We start from the raw sequence: 13412 nt of genomic DNA on the forward strand, positions 1-13412 counted from the left end.
TTTCGCTTGTCTCTCGATACGATGAAAACCCAAAACAATATTCTCGTAGGCGTGGTTTAGTGACTGTCAAACCGCGCCCACTTCTGTACTTATTCAAGATTTCCGACCCGAGGGACGATGTTCTACTAAATTACCATCAAGAACTACCTTTACTACCACTACTACCTCTCATACTCTTACACCATTTCAACCTTAATCCCACACTCACACTCACACACATGCACACATGTGGAGAAATATTATTGCCGCGCCCACTAAGTCTGTAGTTGAGTAGTAAAACCCAGTAAAAGACAGCCTGTACCTCATATATATATATATATATATATATACATATGTATATATGCGCGCGCATGATCCTTGAAAATACTATACTATACTCAGTATAAAAAGTTAAATGTATTCTTACCACTACTACTTGAATTAGTAGATACGGTCATATCAAGTAGTAGTAGTAGTGGAAGTAGTTAGTGGTGGTGGTAGTGGCCGGTGTAATACTGTCTGTAACTACTGTCACAAGTATACACTCTGGTGTTGATGTCGTGTGTTATATGCGTCAGTGGTGGGGCGTGAGATTGTGGGAGGAGAAGTAGGAGATCAGTGGTGTTCGAGAACTCGGGAAGCGCAGACGCGTTATGGTGTTGTGTCGCTTTAATAGACTAAATATTTTCATATTTCGTTTATACTCCGTATGAGTAACGTACCCCGTTTTAATATTTACCATTGAGATATCATTGCCAATCATTTATTAAACTCTTTATTATTTTTTATTAATTTCTCATTTTATTTTACACTGTGTTTTTTGTTGGAGTGAGTGAAGTGATAGACTAGAATATATATTATATATATTTATATTTATATTTATATTTTTATATAGATATTGGATTCAGAGGGTTGTTTTTTAAATATAAAGTGATCGCGGTTACGAATTAGGGATGTTAGCAAAGGGCGAGAGGGGAAAAGCGACGGACTTCAGTATCGCGGCCATCATGGCGCCCAGGGGTCCGTCCTTTGGACATTACCACCTGCAGGGACTCCAGGGTATTGGTGATACTCGTAACACCAATGTAGAGTGTACAAGCAAATTTGATGTTTCACCTCCTCTTCATCCAAGTAAGTTATTATTTTTTAATCATAGTTCATTAATTTTACTCTGCCGACGGGTGACGATTTTTTTTCTACTCTCTGTTCCACAAAAATATTTCAAACTCGATAGATTCAAAAATCTACTGGACAAATAAATTACCAATGAAATAAAATTTTTTATTTTCGAGCAAAAAATTTTTAGACTGATTAATTATTTTTAATTTAAAAAAAGAGTTTTTAAATGTAAGATAAACTGAAGAAAAAAAATCGGTGGACTAATTTTTGTAGGGCTTTTGCCGGTGGTGACAGGATTCTGGGTGGTCATAAACCTCGTGATGTTAAGAGGGAAGCAAACTTAGCCTCAAGCCAGATCATATTTCTACATAACACTACACACTACTCGTGCTCTGCATCAAATATCGTCTTTATTTTTTAGTTAACGCAATATAAACTCGGGTCGAAGCTTTTTTAAATCCAGCATAACACTCGACTACTCTTGAACATGGACCACCCTAATTTAAATATGGGTAGTTTTATATTTTAACGATAAGTGCATCGGCTGGTCAGTATCAGTTTTATAATTGACAAGGACTTAATAAATTACTGGATAGTTAATTAACTTGATTAATGCACTGCCAGTCCACGTGGATTGAATTAGTTTTGATAAATCACTTGAATTATTTTTTTTTACCATCTGGTTATTTTATTTTAATTATTCTACAGAAAAACAAGTTGCTTTCAGTCAAGAAAATATTTTTAAAAATAATTTCGGAACTGAGTCAAGATTTTCTTGAGCCAGAATTTGTCTTGTCCAGAGATTTTTATTTTATCCGAGAAAATTGAGGTTTTAAAAAAAATTTTTTTGAATCAAGAATATTTTCTTTCTGTCAGAAATTTTTTTTCTCACAGAAAAAAATTTTCTGGAGTAAAGAAAACATTTATGAAGACAAACATTTTTGGGAACTACTGAATTTTCTCGAGTTAAGAAAGTTTGTTTTGTCTAAAGAAAATTTCTACTTTATCCAAGAAAATTGAGGCTTCTAAATAAATTTTTTTGAATCAACAATATTTTCTTTCAGCCAAGATTTTTTTTTATCACAGAAAAAAATCTTAAGAAAATATTTCAGACAAACGTTTTCGGAAACTATCAAAATTTTCTTTAACCCAGAAAATTTTTCTTGTCTAAAAGAAATTTTTACTTTATCCAAGAAAATTGAAATTTTCAAAAAAATTTTCTTTAATCAAGAATATTTACTTTCAGTCAATTTTTCTCTCTATACTAAAATAATTACTCATTAAATATTTCTCTACTCCAAAATTAAAAAAATTTTATTAACAAATAAATAAATTTTTTTTTGCACCACTAAAAAAATTAATAAGACTTCAGATCTAAAAAAAAAACCTGTTACAATAATAATTAATAAAATAAAGTAATTTAAAAAAATTAATTAACAAGTGTCATCTTACCGTCGGTGAAAGTAACTCTGTATTGAAATCAACACTAAACTAGATAGAACCACAAGCCATTTACCCATTTATACATACATATATTATTGCACTTAATTATAAACTTTATTACTAAATAGTCAGTTACAAAATTACCCAATCAGAGATACGTCTAATAAACTAACCACTGAATTTATGAAGTATGATATTTAATTTTTCAATTAGTCTTGATAAATTTACTGGTTGCGATATGTATATGCAGTCAATGTAATATATAATTTTAAAAAACGATTAAAAAATGTCAACACCTTTTTATATATAATTATTACTATTGATATTTGATTTTAAATATTTTATTTAAATTATTGATTGGTAATTTCTATATTTTTTTAATTGCAAAACCAAAGCTGTTCGCACTTCTTGATATCTAAAATGCATGTGCGATATTAATAGCATTGGCGTGTGTATAAATGCGTTCTTCAAAATGCACGCAAGATTATTTGTACATATATATATATAGATGTATATGTACAATTGCATTATACACGCAATGGGAAATACATTTGGTACACATGAGGTAAAATTAAAAATATATGTGTTGTACTTTGATGCATCTTTCACACGAGCCCTTACATGATTATGATTTAAATTAAAATAATGACTGTAACACTATTATATATATGTAATATTTTTTTTGTTACGAGTTTGTTTGATGTTAAAAAATATAAATTTTATTAATATTGAAGATTTTATGAAATTTAAAATTTAAAAATCTGTAGCTCGATTACGACAGAAAAATCTAGATCAAGATAAATTATTGTAATGAGAGTTTACAAAAGTGTGGGCTTCGAAAGCTCCAATTACGTGGCAGAAAAATATTCAAATTATCTGCCGATTTATTTAAACACTCTGTCATTGCCTAATTAATTGCTAAAATCATTACATTATCTGCTCGAAATTAGGCATAATTATTTTTATCAAATTTTATTACAAGTCTAATATTTCTCATGGTATTAAATTTTTTTTTTATATACTATATATTTATATATTTATATGTTGAATTATATTGTTACCAGATCTATGAAATATTACATTTTTTTTCTACAGTTTTGAAAGCAGAGTTGCGAATTTGCAGAAATACTTTTTCTGGGTGTTTTCAAATTTTTCAATTTTTTTTTTGTTTAAATGAAAAAGTCGCAGATAAAAAACTGATTCAGACAATAGTGGCACTTTTTAGGTTTTGAAATTTACTCACTCGACAATTGCAGTTTTGGATTAATTTTTTTTTTTACTCTTTAATCCTGTCGGTTAAAATATTGAAGAAAAATTTGGAGCTGAAAAATATTTTTTACTAATAGAAATATATGTAATTGCTCATGTAGGTTAGAAAATTTTTTTTATATGGTGTTGGTGTAGAATTTTTTAACTGATAAGTCAATAAATTTTCAGACAATTTTGTTACAGAAAAATTTTAGTTAAGAAAAATTTTGGGTAAAGTGAGACTGCGTGAAAAAAAATAGTTTTTTTTTTATGTTCGAAGGCGTTGATTTATGGGGTCCAAGAGCATGAAATAATTTATGATGTTGTATGACGTGGTTATTACAAATTTTGAGTAAAATTTTTATTTTTTTTTTTAAATAACTAATTTTTTAAAAATCATATAAAAAAAAACTTTTGTTACTTTTTAAAATTTTGACTCTTGTCTCGAGTTTCTCAAAATTACTAGTCATAATTAAAAATTAAACAACATCACTAATTTTACTCGTGAATAAAATCAAGCAAAGAAATTTTTTGCCATAAAATAAAACATAAAAAAATTGAGGTAAATTGAAACCCATTTCAATGAATACGTTTATTTAAATTCAATCAATAACCCGCGTAAAATAAAACGAGCCATAAATATTTAAAAAAAAATTTAATTGTTCGATAAATTTAAAAAAAGTCATTAATTAGGTGCGAAGTAAAATTTAAGATAATAAATTTTTTTTTTATTAAAAAAAAAAAAATCTTAAAGGCTGATCACGAAAAAAAGTAATAAAATTTTTTAATCTACATATTTTAAAGTATAATAATATATGTTTAAATATATAAATGTAAAAATACACTTGAAATAGTAATTTTTCTTAGTCGTCCCTGAGATCTTGTGTGATTATCGCAGCAACTTTTATTTCTTACACACGAGCCCCATCGTATCGACATCAGATCGACCTACACTCAACTTCTCCGGCAAAACTATTGCAAGCACGTAAGTGAAACAGATGCAGCTGGTTTATTCACTTGTATATATATATATATATATATATGTGAGTATTCCTCGAGCAGCAATTATCACTCTTCATGCTTCCTTCGATGAGATATATCTCATGAAAAAAAAAAAAAAAAATCAATTTTTTTTTAAATTTAACAAAAAATTTAAGAGAAAGAGAAATAAAAATAAGAAAAGAGCCTTGAAGTAAGCAACCTCCGATTAAAATAATCATTATACTTAACAACACGCGGCTCCGTCGATGAAAACATCATGTCTTTCTACTTCATGTATTTCTTTAAAATATATAAAGAGCTATAAAAAAAAAAGAAAAAATCCGCGGCGAAGAATCGCGGGCGAGAAAGAGACAGTGAAAACTTAAAAAAAAAATATATGAAATGATTTGAACGTCGAGTGATCTTTGTGCATAATTCGCTGTGTCGGGTTTGAAGCAAGTTTCTTGTAAATTGCACATAAATACATATTTATGCGGGCATACCATCAACTAAGAAAATTTCCAGCAACACAACACTCTTTGTATTAACGTTTTACTACTTTTATTATTATTCTTTATACGATCATGTAGATCAATAAACATTATTTTTATTTTTTTATTTATTTATTTTTCACTTTTTACTGCGCACGAGTTAACGATCTGTAATTATACAGTAGATTGAATATGGATTAATTATTATACGTTTTTTCTTGTAGTTATTCATAAATTATTTTTAAATCGCGGCGCGGTATTTTTAAACAATTATTGTTATGATCAGATTTTTCATTGGGAAAAAAAGTAAATGTAGGATCGGCAAATGGACGAATCTTCAAACAATTTGATGCTAATTCTTATATTTTAATGATCGTCATAAGAAATTTATAAAAGGAAGTAAAATAAAAGACCGGACTCGATCAGAGAACTAGTACTTGATCACTTCATATATTTGTATATTTATATTAAGTGAAATTTAGTATATATAGATATATATATATATATGAGTAATCAGGTAGTAGTTCTCTATTCGGTTACTGAGTCTCCTTTCACTGAAGAGTTAAAGGGGGTTACAAAATTTGAAATGAAGAAAAAAAAAAAATGTATGATCACTTTTGTAATTAGTGATAAAAATTTCAAAATAATAATATACTTGACATCTGAAAATTGACAGTGACTTGAAGGTCCTTAAAAAAAATTAATATTAACCCTCATTGAATTTTTGGAAAAAAAAGTACACTGATTTTTTTAATAAAAAATAAAAATTTGATTAATGGAATTTTTAAAGATTTCAAATTGTTGTTACAATTGACATTAATAAGAATTTTCAGAATTAAAAATAACAAACTTGCGGCTAATTGTACCACTACTGCATTAAAAAAAATACCGCGCTTTTGAATATATAAAAAAAATTTTGTAATTTTTACATGAGTTCTGTCGTGATGCATTTTCTTAAGTATAACGAATTCATTTAAAAATATAACATATGTATGACATGTAACATATGTAGAATATTCTCAAACGAATAAAGTACAAGCCTCAATTCCTGACAGGGTACCAATTATCGACACTTTATTTTATTTTATCACTTACTCGACTTTCTTCAGCATCTTTGAAAGGTACATATATTTTTTGGAACATGTTAAATTATAGAAAGTGCAGTTTTTAATGATGACCAAAAAATTAGACGAAAAAAAAAAATAAGTTTCCGTTTCTAAAAACAACTCGGAAACTGAATAATTTGTAGATGTAAGTCATCATCTAAAATGATATATATTTATCACAAATGTCATGAACTCATGTAGTAAAGGTTATTAACTTGACAACTTGAAACATCAATTAGAAGACAACTTCAAATATTTCATTTATTATATTAATAAATTATAATGTATATCATACTTCTAATGTCAGTAACTGAAGTTTGTGATTAATAAAAACTGGTTTCAAAAATATTCTGCATATGGTCCCCTGAACTTCAAAATTTAAGACAATTTCATAATTTTGAATTATACTTCATTATAAATGATCCTGCAGTTAGCAAATAATAGACAATTTTCGGATTTTATTTTCAACAAATTGATTACAAAAAAAAAATAAAATAAAAATATGCACATGTAGAAAATTCGATAAGCTATAGGTGCAATTTTTAAAATATTTTTTTTTTTTCAATATTTATCGTTTTTGAAATAATTCAAAAAGTATTAGACGTCGGCTTACTTCAATATTTATTATAACTTTTGAAAATTAATAATTGAAAATATTTTTTTGTCTGAATATTTTGATTTTGATACGGGTTTTGGAAAAATTCAAATCATTCAAAAAAAATCTCGATATCAAAAATTTATTATTTTCAATTTTTGCGTTAACGAGTAAAAATTAGCTTTTGGTAAATGAGCTCATAAACCGTACACACAAGAGTTTGAATAAATAGACCAGGTTATCAAATTAATCATTGATTTGGTATCAAAATTTCAAAAGTTCAAATTTTGAATTTGACTCAATTGAGTTTTTGACAATATTTTTTTTTTTTACACAATGATAACACCACATATATTTTTGTTATATATTTTGAACCTCAATATTAATTCAATAAATAATTGAACCCCAAATTTTTTGCCCAAAAAATGATTTTCCAAAATTGCAATATATTTATTTCCCGCTCCGAAATAAATGAAAATAAACGTAAAATTAATAGTAAATAAACTAATTAAATTTATTTGAATTCTAAACATTAAAGTTATCTATTTTTCGAAGAATTATTAAAAACTATGTCTTCAACAATAATTATCCAGTATATATATCATTATCTTGTTCATGCATTCAAAAGTGCTGATATTTTTAAATGCTTTTTAATAAGCAGTCAAAGCAATTACAATATTCCACATACATAATTTATGTACGCATTTTCCTCATAATTTTCATATATATGTACAAACATAACACATACATGCACATACATAAATATAAACAAGTAATCCATATCTACAAATTAATAATAAATAAATAAAAAAATAAAAATAATAAATAATTCCACAGCATTCAAACTTTTCATAACTTACTTACAACTTTCTCACCAATAACTTTGTCGTAATTACACATTTTAAATTTATTGATATTTATATATTTTATCGATATATAAATTAGTAATATTATTTATTTATTTTTTTAAAAAGATTATCAGTTTTAAAATTACCCGTGAAATTATGCAAATGTCCTAGTATTTTTGGTTATTTAACGAGGATTACTTGACACCTGATAATCACGATGATAAAAAATGTCACGGTAATTTATATACATATATATGTATATGTAAGAAATATATTTATAAAGTAATCGGAATAAATAACAATAATTGCATGAAAAAAAAGAAAAAAAATATTAATGGTATGAATAAATAAAAAAAAAAAAAAAAAAAAACTAGTGTTAGTGTTTTATAACATGAAGTTATTTATCCAAAATAAATGATCGTAAATCAGTGATTATTTCTGCGTGGAGAACTCGAAACGCCGGTGGCCGAATTAATTGCCCGACGTAAATCCTCAGTAGTGGGTTTTGCGCGAGATAGGTAAATAGTTTGCATATTTCACGTCAACGTGTGGGGGCTTATGTGACCCATACTGTATATATATATATGTATATATTCATGCTTATTAATGATTTAACTCACTTATACTTACTATGTTTACTAACGTTTTTAAATTACACATTTTAAAAAAATATATATTTGTTGATAATGTGCAATGAATATGACTTAGTATCGTCGTAAGTTTATTTCTAAAATTTTTAATGAGACATACATGTATGTATACATTTATGTATACATTGTTCAGTCTTCATTTGAATATATTCATATTTTTGAACAAAAATTGATCAATTTTTATGTCATCGTTAGTTCAATTTAATAAAAAATTGATCGAGTGAAGAATTACCAAAAAAATGAATTTTTGGAAAGAAAAATTTCGATAAAAAAAATTACTGAAACTAGAAAATTTTGACATGATCACTTATATGGAAAAAAAATTTAATTTTGCTAAGAAAATTTTTGGAAGTATAAAAATTGGAAATCAAATTTTTAAAATTATGGTTCAATTTTTTTTTATAGAATTTTGAACTGAGGGAACATATTTTTGATGTGATATTTTAGATGACTCATGAAAAGTTATCGAGGCCATTGCAAAAAAATGTCCCATTTTTGGTAAAAATATTTTTTTAAGGTGAATTTGAACATTTTTTTGATGCAGTTTTAAACTTTTAATCAGCTTACAATCGTAACTAAAGTTATCTGACGGGAATAAGTATACAGGAAGTACATAAATATACAAAAATAATTATTTCTTTGAAACGGTTTTTAACAAGTAGTTTACATGTTACAATGTATGGATATTTGGCATACATATATATACATATGTATATAACTAAAGGCACTATAATTATTGTAAGAAAATGTATTTATTCATTTGCACTACTTAAGTATTTCTCCTTACACCAATTACTTAAATATATGTTTTAATGCACTATGTTATTTAAAAATAAAATTATCAAATTGTCCAAGTTTAGATGGTCAAAATTTTTTAAAGTATTTTTAGTAGGGGTAGGGGGGGGGGGCAAATGGGCCCCTTAAAAAATGAGGGCTTATATGTAATACAAATGTCAGCGCATTTTGCCCCCAAGAGTCCATTTTGTCCCACTCTCAAAATTTGGCCCCCCCCTCCCTTATGTACTTTTTTCTACAGAAAATTCATAATTTATAAAGAATAGAAATGATAATTGACTTCTAAAAATCTACAAAAAAAAGATCAGAAGCATGACATTTTGTGACGTTAGTAAGAATTTTAATAGAAAGTACTTTGCGTAAAAGGTTTCACTTAGATACTGTCATTACGATAACTATTATTCAAACAATAGTATTTTGTACATCGTGACTATTAGTAACTTAATGATCGGTTTGTTTAAAATGAAGATAAATACTAGTGTGTCTGTTAACGTTTAAACACAGTAGTATATTAATATTGATATTTTTCGCGTATTTTAGAAATTTCATTGTTTGCTAACGGATACATATTGATTACAAATAATGCCATAAATAATATAAATTGTTAATGTTGGATTGGTAACACGACACTCGGGCAAACTACAAGTTCGTTTTATGTTATTATGAAGACGGTAGACAGTTGTCGTTGTCAATTAATAATAGCGCTAAAACCTGTTTTCATTTTTCGAAGAGAATATTTAATATAATAATTATAATAATAATAATAATAATAATAATAATAATAATAATAATAATAATAAAGAAAAGTAAAAAGATTGGACGAGCGGGTTTATATAAATTAAAAGTGCAAGTTTTTTAAATTAATTATAATTTAATGTATATTTATTGCACGTGAAATTTTATTGATGCTAATTAATTATTTTATTTTATTTTATGAGAAAATGATTCTTTTATTGGAGAAATTAAAACATAAGTATTGTATGCAAGTGGTATATTAAAAGAAGTTAAAATAAATTAAAATAAATGTGTTAATAAAATTAAATATTATCAAAATTTATTGGAATTGAAGTCAAATTTTTTTAAATTTTGAGTTTTTAAAATTTTGAGACAAAATGGACTCTGATAATTTTTTTAAATTGTACGGGGGCATCATAGATATGAGCCGATTCTGCCCTACATTTTAATTTTTTTTTTTCTGATGAAGAATTAATATGACCCAGACACTGGACATTTTATCCTTATACCCATGTTGCCCCGCCCCTATTTAAGTATAATAATTTACAAAAAATTTGAATTGCAGCCTCATTAAAAGTCAAAATTATTACATCCGATTTATGTAAAAAAAATTAACAACATTTTTCACTCGTGTTACGAAATAACTTTTATCAGAGATGCGCCACACCCAATTAATAAATTAAAAAAAAATAAGTCACATAAAAAATGAAGAGATTAGTTTACATAATATTTAAAATATGTTAACACATCCGCTCACTAATTAACACCATGTACTTAATTTGAACCCGGTATATCATTAAGTATAAATAATATTTAATAAATGTAAATAATTTTAAAATTCTTTAGACGTTAATTGAAATAAATAGTAAGCCAACATATTATTTATTAATACTATAATAATAATAATAATAATAATAAGTAAATTGTAAAGCATGCAAATTGAAAACGTGTTCTCACTTTTCTCGCCTAGACTTTATTTACTCCAGAGTATAACTATACATAATTAGATATATACATATATATTTTCATTAATTATTACTGTATTACGTAGCTAAATATATGAGACTACTGACAGTTTATATTTAATTACTTCATTTTTAAACTCTATAATTAATAAATTTTTTATATATATATATAATATATGAATAAATTTGTGTTATCTATATATATATATTTTTTTAATATAATACTCAAGTGTCAGTAGTAAATATAAATATTTAATTGCAGGAGTGTTAAGATCCTCGCCGGTTAATATCGTGGCAACGGCGACACTGGTAACTGGAGATGGACTTCTAGATGATGAAGACGATGATGAAGTCGATGAAGGAGTTGGAGAAGTGGATAGTGTTGGTACTGAAAAATCAATTAATTGTGAAGATGATGAGGAAATAGATGTTGATGTTGAGGAATGCAGTAGTGTTGATGATAGTCCTTTGAGTATTAGTGATTTGAATGACCAGAAATATAATAAAAATAGTAATAATAATAATAATAATAGTAGTAATAAGAATAGGAACAATAATAACAATAGCAAAAGTAGTAAAAATGCACAACATCGACGGACTAGTTGCAATTCAGAGGAACTTAAAAATGTCGAGTGTCATCTTGAGACCAAAGAACTCTGGGATAAGTTCAATGAACTTGGAACTGAGATGATCATCACAAAAACCGGCAGGTGAGAAAATAATATATTATTTATATAATTATGTTTATTATATATTTTGTTAATGGATAGTGAAAAAAAGGATGACTAAAGTTACTAAAAGATAAAGTTTTTTTGAAAAAAAATATTAGAGGCTTTTAGAGAATTTTATGCTATGGCTATCAACGTCAGAGTTGGACTTTTTTTTTTTATGAAGGCAAAGGAATATATATATATATATATATATATATATATATATTTATTTATTTATTTAAAACATTTTCAAAATATCATAAGTGATGATTTTTGGAAAAATAAACGGATGTTAAAATTTTGAAAAAGGGAATTTGGATAAATTTTGATTTTTAAATTTTTGACTTCTTTAAATTATGATATTGTGGTATATACATTTTTTGAAAGGAAAAAATTTTGATAATGTATAAATTAATTTGATTCGAATATATTTATTTTCGTTTAAAATTTATATTTTTTCCAAAATCGTAACGAAATTATCTGAAAAGAAAAAAATTTTATTTAAATTCCGTGAATTTAATTTTCCAAAGTTGAATATTATAAAAATTGTATTTATTAAAAGATTGAATAAGTGAGCCGTTTAAAAAAATTTTTGAAAAAATTTCTCTAATGCTTAACTATTTCTTTATACAAATTTATTTTCATCAACCCCATTTATCATTCAGCTCTGATAAGTGATAAGTTTTACAAACAACTCAATCAAGGCAATGATTAAGGAGGTTTGATAACAAAAAAGCAATTAATCAATGAAAATGTCTAGCGTTAAAATTAATTGCTCTTTATCAAATAATTAATGATTTATTTTTTTTTTTTTTTTTTTTTTTTTTTTACGTAACAAAAAACAACAGAACAGATTTTTTATGTCTAATCGAATCCGGCAAAAAAATTTTGAATCTAAAATCTGTAATGATCTATATAGATCAAAGCTAAAAAAATATCAAATTTTGAAATTCAACATTTCGAAATCGACAGATATCGGGAAATTGTAAAAAAAAATTCAAAAATTCTTAGATCCGAGATCTACATAAATCTGAATAGATCTATAACATGATCTATAGTATTATGATCATTAATCTAATTAGATTTTAATTATTTTTTCCAGAATCAAAAATTTCAAAATCACTTTTGTAAATATAATTGAGCATTATTTTGAAATTTTTTTAATTAAACTTTTTGAAAAATCGAGTGTCAGTCGAAAAATATTATTAACTTACAAAAAAAAATTCATTTAATATCAAGAAATTTTTTTTTCACCATTTTTAAGGACTACCCCATTTTTCCGCAAAAATGAAAATTTTTTTTTTTACTTTGAATTCCAAAACAAAAAAATATTCAGCGTTTTTGAGTCCTCGAAAACTGAGTATTTTCTCAAGTACCCCCACCCCCCACCTTATAAAAATTTTTTTTTTCTAATAATTTACGCGTTGCGCGATCGTAAAGCTTGCTGAGCAAAACGGTGTCCAATTTTATAGGTTATGCTAATAAAGTACACCAGGGTCGTCGCAGCTGCATGCCTTTCCGCTGGTCGGGATATGCGTGACCACGCCGGAATTATGAGATATTCGTGTTTAACATTACATGTGTTTTACATGATCACATATACATACAAATCGTCCATCCATCCGCTATCCTCCCATATATACATATATATTATTCATCTTAAAAAAATAAAAAATAATAGCATTAAAAAGGGCTAAATATATATCAAAACATCAAATAACCACAAATGTCTTTTACCTCAACATTA

At 26.1% G+C, this 13412-nt stretch overlaps 1 protein-coding gene across 1 annotated transcript in view; it reads left to right on the forward strand.

The window, feature by feature from the left end:
- The first annotated feature begins 583 nt into the window (after positions 1–583).
- LOC103580464 (T-box transcription factor TBX20) overlaps positions 584–13412 on the forward strand; it is a 44870-nt gene continuing 32041 nt past the window's right edge. The window contains exons 1-2 of the mRNA XM_008562206.3: positions 584–1110; positions 11218–11665. Coding sequence (XP_008560428.1) covers positions 933–1110; positions 11218–11665 — 626 coding nt within the window. The 5' untranslated portion in view covers positions 584–932. The remainder of the gene's footprint in view (positions 1111–11217; positions 11666–13412) is intronic.

Source organism: Microplitis demolitor, chromosome 7 (genome assembly GCF_026212275.2).
Source record: "Microplitis demolitor isolate Queensland-Clemson2020A chromosome 7, iyMicDemo2.1a, whole genome shotgun sequence".
NCBI classification, from domain to species: Eukaryota; Metazoa; Arthropoda; class Insecta; order Hymenoptera; family Braconidae; genus Microplitis; species Microplitis demolitor.